Here is a 20735-nt window from a genome sequence, read left to right as displayed (position 1 = left end):
GCAGCGACAGCTCTGTGAGAGTCAGGGCAGGGAGAGGTGAGCTGTGACAGGGTCCGGGGGTGCCCGTGTGCATGACTGACACCCAGGGCCGGCCACCGGATTCACTCTGCACCGCTCATAGCCAGGGGAGAGAGACAGTGAGCAGCTCTGAATAGAGGACGGGCGGTAACTGCTGGACTTAACTTTTCAAGTTAAGTGGGGGGCTGTGTAGTATAAAGCGGTCCAGAGCTGTGGGGGCTGGGTAATGTAAAGGGGTCCAGAGGTGCAGTTGTGGAGAGGGAGTACACAGTAGTAACAAAGAGATATTCGGGGGTGCGGAGGTATGCAGGGGGCACAGAGGGGTGTTTTTACATTTTTAAGTAGGGAGGTTTCAGATATAGGATCTACCCCGGGTGCCAAATGCTCTAGGTATGCCCCTGATTCCTACCACTGCTAAATGTCACAGTTCAGCTTAGGGCTGCAGGTTATTAAGGAGCCAGCACCCTTCACGCACCCAGCAGAATGTAAACAAAAGAGCTGACATTTCAATTAATAAACAACACAAAAAAAACAGCACACACTTCGGTTCCTTTAAAGCTTTTGGGGGGACTTCATGTCAAAAATAAAACATACCAGTCCAAATGGCCTCAACATGGGGGGTGGTGCTTTGTTGATGAGGACAATTGCCTCTTCCTTACAACCCTGGCCCTGTGGTTGTTCGCACATGGAGGTAATGACTTACCAGAATCTGGAAGCCCCCCTCAACAAGTCATTTATTAAAAAAAAGAAAAATGCCCCCCCCCCCCCATGTAGATCTATCTTCAATCAAGAAGAACACCACATGCACAAAAAAATCTACTGCTTGGCTTCTGCTCACTGGCACACCACTTACCATGTAAACGAGGGAGTGGGGCCAATGATGTCACATGGGGCAGGGCCACTCGGTGACATCGACTATGGCAGGGGTCAATGGCCTTACAAGGGATGTGGCCACCCGGTGATGTCATTAACCATGTATGATCAATGATGTCTCCAGGTGATCCCTCCCTTTATGATGCCATTGACCATGCTTCCCTCATTGACTTAAGCGTGGCATGTCATTTGGCAGGAGCCAAGTGTCAGGGGTGGCATGTTGAGGGCATGTGATCTGTTATTGTTGGGGGTGGGTTCAGAGGGTGTATGCTCATTCACCCCTTCTTTCCTGATGTGCCAGGTGGATTGAGGGGGGAAACTGCACATTATAATTTTTTGGCTCTTGTTTACATTCTGTCAGTGGGGAATCCCTGCTGACAGAAGATGAAACACTGGTTGTTAAAGAGGGATTCCACCAAAAAAAAAAATATTAAAAGCCAGCAGCTATAAATACTACAGCTGCTGACTTTTAATAAATGGACACTCACCTGTCCCGGGTTCCAGCGATGCCGGCAGCCGAGGCCGATCGATCGCTCGGCCCTCGGCTGCTGCCGCCACCATTCTAGGTGAGGGAATCAGGAAGTGAAGTGAATCGGCTTCACTTCCCGGTTCCCTACTGCGCATGCGCGAGTTGCGCCGCGCAATAGGAAATCTCCGCGCTGTCACTGGGACCCGTGTGTGTCCCAGCAGACAGCGCGGCAGGGCAGGAAATGGCGTAGACTCCCACGGGAGTCTATGCCCGGAAGTGGGTGTAAATACCTGTCTTTGACAGGTATCTCCACCCCCCTCCCCCCTGAAAGGTGTCAATTGTGACACCGGAGGGGGGGAGGGATCCGATCAGCGGGGGTTCCACTTTAGGGTGGAATCCCGCTTTACGAACACAGTGGATGTTGGCTCCTTAAAAAAACAGCTATTCCCTGGTTATTAAGGATGCCGGCAGATGCTGGCTGCTTAACAACCGGCTAGACCACAACTTATTTAACAAATGCTTTTGTTTACATTTTTGTTAGTAAATTTACTTTTAACTAGGTTTATGTGGTATTTTCTTATTTTTGTGGTAAATAATGCATAAATCTACAGTAAATTGAGCTTTTCAATATATCGCATGTGATATTTGGATACATGACCCAAATATGATATGTAATCTCCTTTTGTGAAGTGAGCCCTAAATCTGCTAGTGCATCTAGACACCCTAAAACAGGAAGTGTGTTACTGGGCAGATATTCAGGTTACAAAATAAAGGAAAACTGTTACAGCCACAACATTTCGGGATTGGTAAGTTGCAATAAAGATCCTTTTTGTTTTTTCAATGTAATATTGCTTTAGGCATCCATGGCAATTTTATTGATAGGTGTGAGTTGCTATGGAGCATTTGCTCCAGCACCTGAATAGATGTCTAAAGTATTTTATTTCAAATTTTTGTTGGCTCCATCTAACCATTCTCAGATATTTTACATGGGCAAGTAAAAATTGGGCATTACAGTGCGCATGTGCAGATATGTCTGCTGTGGTGACAGCCAAAGTGAGTTCACAATCTTTTATGCTGCTGCTTCTGAACAGGTTCTTTACGATAAATACCTATACGCTGCTTGTTTTGCTCCCACAGCATGGTGTATATATTTATCTTAATCATACCGTACAGGACACAGGCTGTTCACAGACCCTGGGTTATAGGTGATTGGACATTTGTAAGCTTTTGAGGAAATTCCCTCTGGGCACCTTCCATTTAACCTTAAGCCTAGTACACACTATGAGGTTTTTTTTCGTTCAACCCAAAAACTGTCAGCTCTGTTTGGTGCAGCTGCACTAACTATGCAAAGTTAGTATAGTGATCTCCCCCACTGAGCTGTTGTATTCTGACAGGGGTACGTTCCCCCGCCAGAACACTCCGATCAGTGCTCTCCACCACTGACTGAGAGCGCTGATCGCGGCCGGCTGCTGGTTTTCCAGCGTGCTCATCTGACAGGAGCTGGCCACAAGGCTTTTGTCGGACAGGTGTCCCAACATTCGACCTGTGTGTAACGAGCTTTACCCTGTTCAGTCCTCAGTTTTTTGATAGTCTCCTAAGGGGATTGACCTTTTCTCCCTTACAGAGAAATCCCTCTTAGCTTAACAATTTATCATTTTACCTTCAAATTCTTCAGTCAACTCTGGGAACCCTGATATTTAAGAGCTGTGGCGCTTACAGTATCTATATGTGAATGAGAGGAGAATCTGTTGGATTTTTCAAACAGCATCAATTAGGAAGATGGATTTCCATATTTGTCTCATCCTCAGGACCTTGCAAATTACATCCTGCTTCCATGTCCACCATCGCTCCACAGATAAGACATCTGATCACTAGCACTTACACTCTCCAAGACAAATGTCCTTCTTTGCTTTTACATGTCCATTCCAGGTTGGTGGGAGTTTTCTGGCCATTCTGGCATCCCATAGCCCAGCTTTGTAAGGCTGCTACCTAGTCCTCTATTCATGCTCAAAGTTCTGTGAGGTGGACATCCAGTCTTCCGAGCAAGCAGCTTTTAGCCACAAGGATCTTGCAGCGACACTCTGAAGTTGGATCTATTGACCCTTGTTGTTGGGTCTGTTGACACAGTTTTGTTTTCCCAGTTGTTGCCCACCCTTCTCATTCATTGCCTGGGGACATCCCAAGGTCTATGAATTATCAGCCTGTGTCCTATACTGCACGATTACATTATATAAGAGAAATTTTGACTTACTTGTGAATTCCATATTTTGGAGTACAGTATAGGACACAAGTCACCCTCCCGTCTATCCTTGGTTTCTATGCATTACAAACTATAAAACTGAGGACTCATGGAGTGAGGTAGAGTGAAAGAGGAGGTGTCCAGGGAGTGTGTCTTCAAAAGCTTGCCGGTGTCCATTCACCTGAAGGTACAAACCTATAACCCAGGATCTATGAATACTGAGCCTGTCTCCTATGCTCCAAGTTATAGAATGTACGAGTAATTCAAAATTCCCCTCTTTTTACCTGATGCTTTGCTAAGCGCATTTAGATTTGATTGCTTAGCAAGTCGGTTGCTTTAGTAAAATAGAGTCAAATGTTGACACACAATTATTTGTGTACCTTATCAGAACAGAATGCAAGGCTAGACAGAGTTAGGGATTGCATTCACTAGGGATGTGGTCATCCGCATGCTCATGTAAGCCTGCACTGCAAGCGTTTTCTTGTGTAAATCAGGCACTGTAAGATTATAATCCACTAAGGGATGTTTTACTATATTTCTGTGGTTACAAATGGGTCATACCAAAGTAATAATTTGTCAAGTAAGGCAGTTTTTAAAATTCATGAACCAGCTTACGTAAATTGATGACTTTGCACTGTACTGTATAGTCTAATTGCCTTGCATACAAAATACATAATCACATATAGTATAGGACCCATCCCAAGTATACAAATAATTTGCTGGCAATGAGGTTCATTTTTGCTGCCAGAATATTCTATACTCCCATAGCCCAGTACTCAGTACATACTGTCCAGCATGCAGAAAACATTTGTTGATGTCCAGTATAATCCCACTGACCAGCATCAGGAATCAATTCATATCTACAAAAAAATATTACAGAGTTTTGAGATTTGTGGTTTCAATGATAAAATATGGTGAAATAGCAATAGAAAAATGAAACTTGAAATATTCAGACTTGTTAATAGAGCAATGAGGTATTTTATGAACTACTCATTTGCAAAATTATCTAAGGAAATATAGCTATAATGATATATAGAACTCCATCCAATTTCAGTTCTTAATCTGGCTGACTGCAAAAAGAAAGGAGCTTCATTCAGCTCACAACCATCTCCCCCACCCCAACAGATGCATACTTACCTAAATTTAACTGACAGAAGCTTTGGAAATGCGCAGTTGATCACTAGAATTATATGCTATTACTGTTATCCTATTAAAATGATCTAAAATGAAAGTATAAGTATGTTGAATACATTGGTCACTACTGAGCGTCCACCTGTATTCTCTTCAAGGTACAAGCAGCACAACTAAGTCAAGCTCTACTATTCCTCCTGGCCCACCTGTCTATGTGGATCTGGCATACATTCCTAATCACTGCAATAGCAAAAATACTGATATGGAGTTTTTTAAAAGAGTTCGAGCTGCGTATTATGTTGTAAGTGGCAATGATGCAGCCAATGGAGAACCAAATCGAGCTGTACTTGATTCGCTTCTGGAAGGAAAGGCCCAATGGGGAGAGAATTTACAAGTAAGTAAGATTTTTGTCAAAATTCTTATATTGTCATATACTGGTTTTATTACCAGACCATAAATTACAGAACAATACAACTGTTACATTAAAGTGGTGGCATAGTTCATTTAAAAAAAAAACAGCGACTGTTCCAGTGTAAAAAAATAAATAAAAAGGTAACTTGCAACACTTTAGAATGCAGAACAGCAGTGGTCATACAAAAGGTGATTAAAATGGTATCTTACAACTACTTTCTGAATCCTCCTTATACACATGTACAATATGGTCAAATTTGCCAAAGTCCACCCTGCTCCATGGTTTAACTAGATGGCAATGGCATTGCTTAAAGTATAACTAAAAACAAAACCTTTTTTTTTTTTTTTTTAGTTTTTGATAGAGTGGAGGAGGATTAGAACACTTGTCAGTTTTTTAAAGCTGTCTGTGCCCCGTTAGGGAGATTCATCCTCTCTATTGGTTCTGTTTCTTATTATCATTGAAAGGGAAAGTAAAAGAAAATCCCACATTTTGGGTTGTCCCCAGAAAAGATATAGAGGAGAAATCTTCCAATGGGGACACTATTTCAGGTGACCTGGGGGTCCCCAAGGAATTCCTTTAATTTGCAGGGATTTCCTCTCACTTCCTGTTAGGCTAAAGGAGAGCAAGTGAAAGGAAATCTCTACAATGGGACACAGATGGCAAAAGAAAACCTGTCAAGGGTTATAACCCTCCTTTACTCTTTAAAAAATGAAAAATAAAAGTTTTGCCTATTTTAACCACTTCCTGACCGCCAGATGTATTAAGGCAGGTCTGCTCTATTATGCGAAACGACGTACCCGTACGTCATTTGGTGCAATAAACACTGGGGGCGTACGTGCTGATTGGATAGAGGGGGAGCCAGTCAGCGGGTCTGGCATGCCACCCGTGATTGTTCCCCAGAGAGACAGAATGGCAATCTGCCTATGCAAGCAAGGCTGATTGCCGTTCTGACAGGGAAGAAGATACAGATCTTGTGTTCCTGCAAAGCAGGAACACCGATCACTGTCTTCATCCAGTCAGACCATCCCCCCACACAGTTTGTAGACACGATAACTTTTGCACAAACCAATCAATATACGCTTATTGGGAGTTTTTTTTTTACCAAAAATATGTAGCAGAATACATATTGGTCTAAATTGAGGTGATCAAATACCACCAAAAGAAAGCTCTATTTATGGCAAAAAATTACATGAATTTTATTTGGGTACAGCATTGCACAACGGCGCAATTGTCAGTTAAAGTAACGCAGTGCCATATCACATAAAATTGCCTGGTCATTAAGGGGATATGGTCTTACGGGTGCAATTTTTTTGGAAAATATACACTTTTTTGAATTAGAAAAGAAGAAAACAGTAAAGTTAGCCCAATTTTTTTTTTAAATTGTAAAAGATAATGTTACACCAAGTAAATTGATAACCAATATGTTATGCTTCAAAATGGCACCTGCTCGTGGAATGGCAACAAACTCACACTTAAAAATCTACACGTTTAAAGATTTCTACAGGTTACCAGTTTTGAGTTACAGAGGAGTTCTTTTGCTAGAATTATTGCTCCCACTCTAGCGATCACAGCAACACATACACATGTGTGGTTTGAACACTGTTTACATATGCGGGTGCAACTTACCTATGCATTCGCTTCTGTGCACAAACACGGAGGGACAGGGCGCTTTAAATTTAGATTTTTTTTCTTATTAATTTTAATTTAACATCCCTTTTAATAGAAAAAAAGCAGGACCTCTTTAATGTGAGATCTGGGGTCAAAAAGACATCGGATATCACATTTACACTTCTGTTGTGGCAGAAGTGACGTTTGACGCCGCTCCTTTTATCCAATGGCATAGAGTCGAGTGGGGGCCATCATTCCCTCACTTGACTTCCTGCCTATCAGGCAAAAGAATCGGTCGGAGATGATAGGGATGCGGCCGGAGGGGGGTGGGCACCTTTCCCTCCAACGATAATAGTGATCTTGCGGTGAATCCTCCGCGCAGACCACTTTTATCCTAAAGCGGACTGCCCGCCCTTGAAGATAATACCAGGGTTATGGCCATAACGGCTTTTACGTCAAAGTAGCGACGTACACTGAGCAAAATTATAAATGCAACAATTTTGTGTTTTCCCCTATTTACCATGAGATGAACTCAAAGATCTATGATTTTTTCTATGTACAAAAAAGGCCTATTTCTGTTGTTCACAAATCTGTCTAAATCTGTGTTTAGTGACCTTAGCCGAGATAATCCATCCACCTCACCGGTGTGGCATATCAAGATGCTGATTAGACAGCATGATTATTGCACAGGTGTGCCTTAGGCTGGCCACAATAAAAGGCACTCTAAAATGTGCAGTTTTACTGTATTGGAGGGGGGGGGGGGGGGTCCAAAAACCAGTCAGTATCTGGTGTGACCACCATTTGCCTCATGCCGTGCAGCACATCTCCTTCGCATAGAGTGGATCAGGTTGTTGATTGCGGCCTGTGGAATATTGGTCCATTCCTCTTCAATGGCTGTGCAAAGATGCTGGATATTGGCAGGAACTAGAACACACTGTTGAATACGCCAATCCAGAGCATCCCAAACATGCTCAATGGGTGACATGTCCGGTGAGTATGCTAGCCATGCAAGAACTGGGATGTTTGCATCTTCCTGGAGTTGTGTACAGATCATTGTAACATGGGGCCGTGCATTATCATGCTGTAACATGAGGTGATGGTCGTGGATGAATGGCACAACAATGGGCCTCAGGATCTCATCACGGTATCTCTGTGCATTCAAGATGTCATCAATAAAATGGACCTGTGTTCATTGTCCATAGCATATGCCTGCCCATACCATAACACTACCACCACCATGGGCCACTCAAAAACACAACGTTGACATCAGCAAACCGCTCACCCATACAACACTATACACGCTGTCTGCCATCTGCCCTGTACAGTGAAAAACAGGATTCATCCTTGAAGAGAACACCTCCCCAAAGTGCCAGACGCCATCGAATCTGAGCATTTGCCCACTCAAGTCAATTACGATGATGAACTGCAGTCAGGTTGAGACCCCGATGAGGATGATAAGCATGCAGATGCGCTTCCCTGAGACAGTTCCTGACAGTTTGTGCCGAAATTCTTTGGATATGCAAACCGATTGTTGTAGCAGCTGTCCGGGTGGCTGGTCTCAGATGATCTTGGAGGTGAAGATGCTAGCTATGGAGGTCCTGGGCTGGTGTGGTTACACGTGGTCTGCGGTTGTGAGGCCGGTTGGATGTACTGCCATATTCTCTGAAGCAACTTTGGAGACGGCTTATGGTGGAGAAATGAACATTCAAGGGCAACAGCTCTGTAGGACATTCCTGCAGTCAGAATGCCAATTGCATGCGCCCTCAAAACTTGCGACATCTGTGGCCTTTTATTGTGGCCGGCCTAAGGCACACCTGTGCAATAACCATGCTGTCTAATCAGCATCTTGATATGCCACACCTGTGAGGTGGATGGATTATCTTGGCAAAGAAGAAGTGCTCACGAACACAGAGTTAGACAGATTTATGAACAATATTTGAGTGAAATAGGTCTTTTGTGTACATAGAAAAAGTCGTAGATCTTTAAGTTCAGCTCATGATAAATAGGAGCAAACACAAAAGTGTTGCGTAATAATTTTGCTCAGTGTAAATGCATGGGGGGTGGGGTGGGTCCGGAAGTGGTTAAATAAGAAGCAATGTCTGATATTGTCTTTGTGCCAACTTGAGTTTCAGTTAACTTTCCAGCATTGCTACAATTCGGTTACAGCTCATTCACATTATTGCTCTTCTAGGCTTAACAACATCAGATACCCAAATGTGGGCTTCAGTGATTACCACAGGCATTTTATCTGAGGTAAATCCTGAAAACATGACCTATTGGGGCGCCTTGAGGAGTGGAGTAGAGAAACACCAAAATAAAGCATTGTATATGGCCAGCTTCATTCCAACTTCTAAAAAACAGGCAAAGTCCAAATTATACAGTACAGGAACACTGAGGCCGCGTACACACGGGCGGACTGTTCGCCCAACCTTGTCCGCTGAACAGTGTTTGGGCGGACAGTCCGCCCGTGTGTGGGCTTTCAGCGGACAGTTTCAGCGGACAGTTGGACGGACAAAGTCTTTCGGAAATTCCGAAAAACTGTCCGCTGAAACTGTGTTTGAGCGAACAGTCCGCCCGTGTGTAGGCTACTTTCGAAATGAGCAAACTGTTCCCGCTCGGAAAGTCCGCCCATTTCGAGCGCGTGTACAGGTAGGCGGGGCCCGCGAGGGAGACGTCGCGGGCTCCGCCGCCTGGAATGGGCTTAAAGGGGAACCCCAACGCCGAAAAAAATCGGCGTGGGGGTTCCCCCAAAGTCCACAACAGACCCTTGTCCGAGCACGCTACCCGGCCGGCCAGGAAAGGGGGGCGAGCGAGCGCGCCCCCCCTCCTGAGCCGTACCAGGCCGCGTGCCCTCAACATGGGGGGGTGCCTTGGGGAAGGGGGGCCGCGCGGCCCCCCCACCCCAAAGCACCTTGTCCCCATGTTGATGAGGACAAGGGCCTCTTCCCGACAACCCTGGCCGTTGGTTGTCGGGGTCTGCGGGCGGGGGGGTTATCGGAATCCGGGAGCCCCCTTTAAGAAGGCGGCCCCCGGATACCGGCCCCCCACCCTATGTGAATGAGTATGGGGTACAATGTACCCCTACCCATTCACCTGTAAAATAAAAGTACAAAAAAAAACACAACACAGGGATAAAATATTTTATTGCACAGCTCCGGGGGTCTTCCGTCTTCGGGGGTCTTCTCGCCGGACTCCTCCGCTATCTGTGTGTAGCTCTTTTACTAGCGGAGGAGTCCGGCTTTCTTCCTCCCCGCCGCCGGCCTCTTCTCCCGACTTCGGGGGTCTTGTCCCCCTCTTCGGTTCTTCTGCCGGGCCACCGCGCCTTCTTGTAGCTCTTTTGCAGGCGGTGGCCCGGTCTTCTGTCGCCGCTGCCTTCCGTTCTTCTGTCGCCGCCTTCGGTTCTTCTGCCGGGCCACCGCGCCTTCTTGTAGCTCTTTTACAGGCGGTGGCCCGGTCTTCTGTCGCCGCTGTCGTCGCCGCCGCCGCCGCCGCCGCCTTCCGTTCTTGTTCTTCTTCTTGTTCTTCTTCTTCTTCTCCTGGAGATGTTGACTCGACGAGCTCTCCGGCCGGAATGCCAGAGCCGCGCTGTGCGGTCACTTATATAGTGACAATGGGGCGGTGTCACATGGTATATGTCACATGGGTTGGTCACATGGGTTGATGTCACATGGGGACTATGACATCGTAAGGGGGCGGGGTCACCATGTGACCAACCCATGTGACATATACCATGTGACACCGCCCCATTGTCACTATATAAGTGGCAGCGGAGCGTGTCCCTGGCATTCCGGCCGGAGAGCTCGTCGAGTCAACATCTCCAGGAGAAGAAGAAGAACAAGAAGAAGAACAAGAACGGAAGGCGGCGGCGGCGACGACAGCGGCGACAGAAGACCGGGCCACCGCCTGTAAAAGAGCTACAAGAAGGCGCGGTGGCCCGGCAGAAGAACCGAAGGCGGCGACAGAAGAACGGAAGGCAGCGGCGACAGAAGACCGGGCCACCGCCTGCAAAAGAGCTACAAGAAGGCGCGGTGGCCCGGCAGAAGAACCGAAGAGGGGGACAAGACCCCCGAAGTCGGGAGAAGAGGCCGGCGGCGGGGAGGAAGAAAGCCGGACTCCTCCGCTAGCAAAAGAGCTACACACAGATAGCGGAGGAGTCCGGCGAGAAGACCCCCGAAGACGGAAGACCCCCGGAGCTGTGCAATAAAATATTTTTTCCCTGTGTTGTGTTTTTTTTTGTACTTTATTTCACAGGTGAATGGGTAGGGGTACATTGTACCCCATACTCATTCACATAGGGTGGGGGGCCGGTATCCGGGGGCCCCCTTCTTAAAGGGGGCTCCCGGATTCCGATAAGCCCCCCGCCCGCAGACCCCGACAACCAACGGCCAGGGTTGTCGGGAAGAGGCCCTTGTCCTCATCAACATGGGGACAAGGTGCTTTGGGGTGGGGGGGCCACGCGGCCCCCCCTTCCCCAAGGCACCCCCCCATGTTGAGGGCACGCGGCCTGGTACGGCTCAGGAGGGGGGGCGCGCTCGCTCGCCCCCCTTTCCTGGCCGGCCGGGTAGCGTGCTCGGACAAGGGTCTGGTGTGGACTTTGGGGGAACCCCCACGCCGATTTTTTTCGGCGTTGGGGTTCCCCTTTAAGCCCATTCCAGTCGGCGGAGCCCGCGACGTCTCCTTCGCGGGCCCCGCCTACCTGTACACGCGCTCGAAATGGGCGGATTTGCCTCCTCCTTACGTGGGCGAGTCCGTTCATTTCAAAAGTTGAGCGAACTGTTTGGCAAACAGTTCGCTGAAACAGTCCGCTCGTGTGTGGGCAAGTCCGCTCATGCAAATTTTGAGCGGACTGTTTGCCGAAACTGTTTGACGAACAAGGTTGGGCAAACAGTCCGCGCGTGTGTACGCGGCCTGAGAGGTTGTACTGCATAGAACACTAAACAATGTGGTACCTATATTGTCAGCTCTTTATACAGTAAAGGCTAGAAAAAATATTACTGGAATCTGTTAGTAGTTAGTCACATTAAAATGTTCTTGTTCTCTAATGTTGAGGATGTTTTGCTTCCTATCCAAGTTGGATGTTTTGTAAAACACTTTCAGCATTACAAAACAAGTCAAGTTGTATGTGACTAGCTAAAAAAAAGTAAAATATAAACACTCATGTCACAAAAGATGGCAAAAAAGAGGGCACACCAGCCTAGTGCATGACCTTGGTAAACTCTTTATTAATAAAAGCAAGATGGATGTATACTCACAAACGACTACATACCAAAAACAACCAAAGACAATGTTGCTCAGGAAGATGCCGCCTGAATCTACTTAGCTGATGTGTTTTTTCGAGGGGGTTCCCCTCTTTATCAGAGCCACTTACAAAGGTGTACGCCAATTCGATCCATCTGGGTTCCTGGGTCAAGGAACATGTGCAGTGGATGGGGGGGGGGGGGTGGTCATTATCCTTGGTTTGTTTTTGATGAGCTTGTGGTATACTGTCGTTTGTGAGTACATATCCATCTTGCTTTTATTAATAAAGAGTTTACAAAGGGAATGAGCTAGGCTGGTGTGCCCTCTTTCTTTGCTTTTTAATGCCATGTTATTGGGGCACCCCCCAGTCCTAAGAGGACAGTGAACTGCGGAGAAGTGGATGAGTAAGAAACATTGAGTCTGAGCATCACACTTCTGCGCAGGAGGATGTTGATATGGTCTACAATATGCATAGATCAGTTATACGCATAGATATGCATAGATCAGTTATACCCTAATTGTATAGAGATGTAACATACCAAGCAATCCAATACCAACATACCGTATATACTCGAGTATAGGCCAACCCGAGTATAAGCCGAGGCCCCCAATTTACCCCCAAAAAACTGGGAAACCTATTGACTCGTGTATAAGCCGAGGGTGAGATATGCCTGTCCATCCCTGTGTGTGTGTCCATCCATCCATCCATCCCTGTGTGTGTGTGTGTCCATCCATCCCTGTGTGTGTGTGTCCATCCATCCATCCATCCATCCATCCCTGTGTGTGTGTCCATCCATCCATCCATCCCTGTGTGTGTGTGTGTCCATCCATCCATCCATCCCTGTGTGTGTGTCCATCCATCCATCCATCCCTGTGTGTGTGTGTGTGTCCATCCGTGTGTGTGTGTGTGTGTGTGTGTGTGTGTGTGGCCTTGTGTGTCCAGCCTACCTGTGTCCTGAGCCTCCGTCCGGTCCCGAGCCTCCGTCCGGTCCCGTCCCGTCCCGAGCCTCCGTCCGGTCCCGTCCCGTCCCGAGCCTCCGTCCGGTCCCGTCCCGAGCCTCCGTCCGGTCCCGTCCCGTCCCGTCCCGAGACTCTGTCCGGTCCCGTCCCGTCCCGAGCCGAGCCTCCGTCCGGTCCCGTCCCAGGATCACCGCTCTTCGTCGGCGCCCATTCCCCTGTTCAAATGCCGCGCCTCCCTGTCTGTGATAGGCGGAACACAATTTCCCAGCAGCCTGTGTTCCGCCTATCACGGACATCGTCTCATCCTGGTCCGTAGTACGAGGATGAGACGATGTCGGTGATAGGCGGAACACAGGCTGCTGGGAAATTCAGTGTTCCGCCTATCACAGGCGAAGGCGGAGCCGGAGGCGCGGCTTTTGAATTATAGAATGGCCGCTGTCTGTCTGCTCGACACGCTGATCGAGCAGGCAGACAGCGATGACTCGAGTATAAGCCGAGGGGGGCACTTTCAGCCTCAAAAAAGAGGCTGAAAATCTCGGCTTATACTCGAGTATATACGGTATCATATTCAAAAGAAAAGCAAAGAAAGATCAAACAGGACACAGCTGTTGCAAAAATAATTTATTATCTCAAATAGTAAATGACTGAGCTCTCCTCTCAAGGTGAAAGTTATAAAACTGTCAGTGTTGTCATCTGATCCCCTATCATGCACACCACACACATCCACCACACCAGTACCAGTATAAAGTGAAAATGAGAGGGTAGAGTTGATTACTATTTTTTATAATACATCGGCATCATGTTTCATCTTTGTTGGCTTCGTTTTTTTTTACGTTTAATCTGACTGCCTACTATAAAATTTACCATGACCTAGATAAATGAGAAACTTCAGACATTACTGGAACCAGAAGTACTGAGACCTGAAGCCTTTACACCTACTTAGCTTAAAGTAAAACTATAGGCAAAACTTTTTTTTTCATTTTGGATAGAGTATAGAAGGGTTATAACCCTGTAAACTTTATTTTTGCCATTGTTGTCCCATTGAGGAAATATACCTTTGCTTTCTGCCCCATAGCCAAACACAAAGTTAGAGGAAATCCTGGCAAATTAAGGGAATCTCTTGGGGACTCCTAGGTCACCAGAAATAGTGTCCTCATTGGAAAATTGCCCCTCTAGTATTTTTCTGTGGACAACCCAAAATGTGGGATTTTCTTTTACTTTTACTTTCCATGATAATAGTAAACAGGACAAATAGAGAGAATGAATCTCCTTAATGGGGGTGTCACATCACATTCGGCTACCCATCACATTTTGCTACCCACAGGAGTGTGCATGCACGACACCACCATATGCTTTCCAACACAGGGCCCCTCGCGGGCTCGCTTTGCTTGCCACGCTTCGGGCACAGCCTCGCTTCGCTCTGCCTAATTAGGATCTGACTCTATGTCCACTTGGATGGTGGGGCTTGAACCTGGATTCAGGGGTGTGGGCAGATTGCCACAATGTTGGAACGCATATGGCGGTGTTGTGCATGCGCAGTCCAGCGGGTAGCCAAATGTGATGGGTCGCCATATGTTACGAAACGGGCACAGACAGCAATAAAAACTGACAGGTGTTCTAATCCCTCTCCACTTGATCCAAAACTAAAAAAAAAAGTTTTGTCTTTTGTTAATTACTGTAGAGTACAGCAGGTCTAGAGGCTAAAATATATATTGTATATATATTAAATTAAGGCAGGCTATGCATGATTCATTTTCTTTCGTTCAACCAGTGGGTTAAACAAAAGAAAATGAATCAATTCCCCATCCACACATTGAAGGTGGATGGAGGAATCCCTCCTGCTCTGGTATTGTATTCTGACAGTGGGTAGGCTTTCCTGCCATCAAAATACTTTCATCAGCACTGCCAGCTATAGCCAGGGCTTTGATTGAGTGAAAAGTTTCCAACAGGCTGGTTGTACATAAGTCGATTGAGAGATCGACTTCTGTACAACCAGCCTGCCTATAGATGGATCAAAAATTCGGGTGGTCCCTGCGGAACCAGACAAATTCCGATCCATTTATGACCAGCTTAATGATTACCAGCTGACCTATTTAATTCGCAATACAGTGTATTTAACAATATTATTTTAGTATTTTTTTTTCCCTTTTATCCAGGTGACACTAATCCCAACCCATGACACCGAAGTGACACGTGAATGGTACCAGCAAACCCATGAGAAGCAGCAGGAGCTTAATATAATGGTGTTAGCTAGCAGCAGTACTGTAGTGATGCAAGACGAATCCTTCCCAGCATGCAAAATAGAATTCTAAGGATCACAGCAGTCACAGTGTGTCTATGTGTATGTTGTGTTTTAGGTGTGTGTCCAGGCACAATCCGGTTCTTTCTACAGATCTGGATTGTAGCAGTCCACCTTGGCAAACCCTGTCAACTGAACATCCAGCGTCTCTTTAGCTGGTTAGGATCTGTATTGGTGACATATCTACCAATGTTGGATGTCTGTGACACACGCAGCTTTTATTTTTCTTCACGACAAGACCGTTACGGCAAACTTTTTTCGTTTGCTATATGTTGCCGTTATCTGTGTAATTTTTGTTACATTTTCATGCATTGCCAATTATCAGCAGGAAGAAAGATAAAACCAATAATGTATGATAACAGCAGCAAGGGATTATTTATATAGATGCATTAATGAATATTGTTTTAGCAGCCTCATTTCTGTAGTACGATCATTCAAGAGACTTGGGTTAAGGGAGGTCAGTTACTGGCAGAAAATACAGCCATTAGATATTATAACATGATTTTTGATGGCAGTTGAGACTCGGTTACCATGTAATGAAAAATACTGTAAATAGATGACTACTTGTTTATTTTAACTTATCAGTTTAGGATTGTAAATCTGGATCAAAAACCAGAGGAATGGTCTGAAATGTTCTCAGATACATAAAACATATGGATTACTTATACACCCACACACAAGAAGACACATTGGGTCCATATTCTGTAACAAACCAAAGTATTTTCAGAGTAAGAAAGCAGAGAGTCGGCTAGGGACATACTTATGCTGAGCTTTGAAACCCTAGAGTATGATCTGCATAAGGGGGGTTTGTTAGGGCTGTTTGGATATGTAGTTAAAAAGATCATTTTTATCTGGGAGTTTTTCCCATGGATTTTCCAGAAAAATATCGAAAAAGTTCTTAGCTGTATGAGTATTGTAGCATAAAATTACTTGCGACAGACTGAACACAATTTGGGCATTGCTCAATCGTAGAATGTGGAACATAGACCCCTAAAATGTACATTGCCATGAAATCGCTAGAAGGCCTCTCACTAGTAGGCCTCTCACTAGAAGGCCTCTCTCTCCAAGGCCTCCCACTCGAATGAGAGGCCTTGGGTCTAACTTTATATACACTGTTGTATGGCCCTATTTTTCAGGTCCTGCCCTAGGTGCCCAGTCAGAGCAATGAAGCGGAGTCCCTGGAAGCAGTTAGCAACCTTGTGGATGGATAGTCTGCATGAATGTAATAGCTGCAATGAAAGATAATGAAAGTTTCCCATAGTGTCATAAACACAAGAATACCACCATCCTATTTTTATAAATGAAACTCAGACTGCTGACTTAATATTTTCTTTGACACTGCTGAATTGCCTATAATATACTGCACCCGGCCCCTGTTATGGTGGTTATCAGTTTATACCTATTGGCTTATACCACTGGTCAAAACAAATAAATGCCATTTTATATGAATATCCAGAAATAAAAAACGTGTAATGACATTAAGAACAATTTATATTTTTCAGTGATTTATCTCAGCTTCCAGGAAGGATATGATCAACATGTTTACTGGTAGTGTCAGTAGATGGTAGTTTGACTGTCATATAATATTAAGCTTCAGTATTCTACTTATCTATAATCCTATAACCTGCTTGGTTAGAGCACTTGATTTCCTTTGGCTCCTCCATTGTACACAGTTGATCGCTCACTCAGGCTTATTTAATAAGGACGAAGAGCAAAGTGCTGTAACACATAGCAATCACGTAGAATGTTTTTTTTTTTTTTTAGTGGTCTCACTTAAGTAAAATAACATGTGATCTTCAATTTGTTTTTTTCTTTGCCTTACTGAATAAGTCCGATAGTGTGATTGTGATGTACCTATTGATGTGCTTTCTTACAGTGGGGACATGTCCTAGTGATCCCTTAGCGGGCAGCCCACATACAAACCATTAAATAAGATAAAGTGAATGTTGGGTATTTATCACTTACTATTATTCTTGCTCATATCAGCTGTATAGGTGGTAGATCCACAAAGCTTAAGAACATTATCAGATCTTTTTATTTCACCGACCATGGAAGCTGCTACACAAAAAACATTTTTATAGCTTGTTTGTTTACATTTTAGATTTTGTTGGCTGCTCTAGGGAGCTACCTGCCTTACACAACAGAACACATTTCTTTATTGCTGAGCAAACCATTTATATATCAATGGTGTATTTTGCTGTCTAATTTATATATTTATTTTTATTGTCAGAACTAAGCTATGTGTTATTAATTTATGGGTCTAACAGTAGGCGATGTTTGTATTTTTTTTTTTTTTGTAGGCTAAACTATTTAGATGCATCTAACCTTTAATATAATCTATTGATTATCGCACTGGACTTGGCAATAAGCCAATTGCTTATTAATTGGGATATCATTTTATAGGCTGTTAATTTTTCTTTAACACACAGAGTTATAAAGGGAAATTACCCATAGTCAAGACTTAGAGAATCGTAGGTATGTAATTTTATCTGTGTGTAGTCATCATACTGTTGCTTTTAATAGTATGAAATGATGTTTTAGTACATTTTTTGCACTAGTTGTCCATACTCTACAAATCAATATAACCCCTCGCGATTTTGCACATATAAAATGAAGTCCTTTTAAAAAAAAATGATCTTGCTTTTTATTAGTTCCATGGTGACTCCTAGGCTAACTTGTGGAAATATAAATACAGGATGTACCATGACATGAAATGTTTTTTTTTTTCTCCAGTTTTTGTAAGAACAGATCCAAGTAAATGATTTTTGGAGTGGTGATTTTTGGAAAGCTCATACTCTTCTTATCTAACCAAGTGTCTGTGAAATATTTGCTATGGATTGGCTGGCAGTGGGTATATAGTGTTATGATATGAGTTGATTGTACTGTTGTAATAAAGCAAAGTGATACAGATAGGAATGGTGTGTAATGGGACTGGGGGGTCGGTCCCCAGCTGTCATTATGTATTATCACAAGATAGCTACATTCTGACCATCCCTTGTGATTAGTATACTGTGTATGTGTAAGGACCTGTAGGCTAAAACCCAACAAACCAAAATAATGACATATAATATCCAAAGTAAAGCTACTAGAATGGAATGACTTTGTTGTTTTGAATGTTTTTAAAATTTAACTAAGAAGGCGATCAGGTGTCTTTTCTAAAATGTATTTGCAACTGTCTATTATTTTGTTACATGCTTTTACGCATTTTACCCCAACCAAGTCCCTGTCTTCTTTTAGTGCTGAACTAAGGAAAAAAATGCACATTGTATCAGCACTACACTGTACTGGAATGGTATGCTTGATTTCTTTTAATGAAGCTAAATCTTAAAGTATGCATGCGTTATGTTCTCTGCATATGGCTGTTAGATTTTGTTGAATCTGCTTATATGTTCCATTTTTATTAATGTGGATGCTCGACCTACAAGCCCCACCTACTTGCTGCAATGCTTGTGGCTCTAAGCCAGTAACATAGGTGCCTGGATGCCTAGCGCACTCATCTGATGACGACCCAAAAGGAACACGCTAGCGTACAGCCATTTCCTTTGATCACATCCATACGGGTGTCTAGGCAGAATAGATAATGCACTAAAAAGAAATGAGCTATGAATGTTTCTATTTCTCTTAAACTTGAAAGCTAATACAAAAAAAATAAAGACCAAGAAACAGGATAACCATGGTCACTAAGAAACCTGCCTTGCACATGACAATACTGAATGGAAACACTTAAACACAGCAATGATGTTATGAATAAGAATGTACACAGACCTTAGACCTTTTCCCTTTATTACTGTGCATTGACAAGTTTAATTTTTGTGATTCCCCTTTAAATAGTTGACCAATAGCAAGAATAGTAAACCTACAACAGACTACCAAACAGAGCTTCTCATTGCTGCCTTTTGATGCGTATTAGTAGTTTTGTAGCACTAAAGCAGAAGGGTCAGACCTAGGTTCTCAGCTATTTCTAAATTGTTGTTTAATCTGACAATAGCTATAGGGCTTGTGTTGGGGCCCTGCATAAAGGGAACAACCCAAAGTTAACCAAGGTCAATCTCATGATTCCGCCCTCCTAACCAGACAACATGGGCAGAGACTGTATTCGCTAACATGTATCACAAATAAATGCAGAATCTCTGTAAATTCATTACTACCATTACAACGTAACATATAGGCGATATATAAATATAGAAACATTTAAAATCAGCTGTTGCTTGTTTCTGCATGTGGACTACAATGAGTTATACCCCTGTATGTAATAGGTGAAACAAAAGAATAAATAACTATTTTACAAAATATATAAAAAAGTGAATACGTCTTAATTGTATTGAAAATTGCAACCTGTATTCCTGATAGCTTCTTTCTACGTTGGATGTTGTATAAATAAGACCCCCGACTTTTTCATTCTTTTCCTTTAATGTTCTGCAGCGTTACTAAGAAACTTGTTTACCGAAAACATTTTTTTTTTTAAATTTGTTCTCTACTTCTGTTTCTTAATGTCCACTTTTCTGTGTGCAATATTCTGTCATTTTGAATTTCTGTAAATGGAAAACGCCTGAAACTCTAACAATAAAATGACATGAATAGGTCTGTCGTTCTTTTTGCCTTTATTTTACAAGGTTGAAAAGGTTGTTATTAAAATGATATATTTTTTTCCTCTTATCTATTCTCCACTTTAAGCTTAAAGTGTAAGTTCACCTTTACAGAAAATCTGTATGGTAAAGTTACACTGGACTCCCTCCCCACCCCCCGGTACAGCTATAAAGGAGTCCCGCGATCCCTCGCTGTGAGACAGTCCCAGCTTCACCAGTCCTGGGATTTGAAATCCCTGCAGCTTAATCTCCTATCCGTACCTCTCAGCGTGTACGGATAGGATGAATTCTAATTGGTTGGTGCTGTCAAATGGATGGCACTGACCAATCAGAACCTGCCTAGTCCATCCTGTCAGCGCTAGAGGAGGGGAAACCAGGAGGATTTCAAAGCCCAGTGTCTCACAGCTGGTGACAGCGGGACTCCTGTATAGCTGGACGGGGGGGGGGGGGGGGGTCCATATTTTGCCTTGCCTGGCTCTTCCTTTCAACAGTTATCAACATGTTAATGGAAATTTTAAATAAAACATTTCTTAAAGAAGTAATACAAAAATAAAACATTTCTGTTTTATGACATCTTTTATTTTAGACCAGTGATCTCATCACTGCTTCTCTATGGAATGTAGGAAGGTCATGGCTGGTGGGGGGGAGCTTGCAGGGGGCAATACATAGGTTCCTAAAAACATCACAGCATCCTGCCTCAGTACACCTCTTAAGAGCCATTAACCCTATTAAAAACAGTAGGCCCAATTTTTGAAGGGGATATGCAAAAATCTAAATGTTTTGATGGGTGATGTCAGTCTTGAAGAGTGAATGTTCCTGGGCAGGCTGTATTTGTATGCACACCCTCCTAGGTAAGGCCTACATACAATGCTGAGCCTCCATGACTGAAAGAGCTGAAATCT

At 44.1% G+C, this 20735-nt stretch overlaps 1 protein-coding gene across 1 annotated transcript in view; it reads left to right on the top strand.

The window, feature by feature from the left end:
* The window catches only part of MAP1A (microtubule associated protein 1A), a 300227-nt gene extending 280398 nt beyond the window's left edge, over positions 1–19829 (top strand). Inside the window, exons 6-7 of the mRNA XM_077474271.1 lie at positions 4889–5124; positions 15105–19829. Of these exons, the coding sequence (XP_077330397.1) occupies positions 4889–5124; positions 15105–15260 (392 nt within the window). The 3' untranslated portion in view covers positions 15261–19829. The remainder of the gene's footprint in view (positions 1–4888; positions 5125–15104) is intronic.
* Positions 19830–20735: the final 906 nt, after the last annotated feature.

The sequence above is a fragment of the Lithobates pipiens genome, unplaced genomic scaffold, assembly GCF_037356315.1.
Source record: "Lithobates pipiens isolate NorthernLeopardFrog02 unplaced genomic scaffold, aLitPip1_a1.2 Scaffold_8, whole genome shotgun sequence".
NCBI lineage: Eukaryota > Metazoa > Chordata > Amphibia > Anura > Ranidae > Lithobates > Lithobates pipiens.
This window is presented reverse-complemented; position numbering and strand designations above follow the sequence as displayed.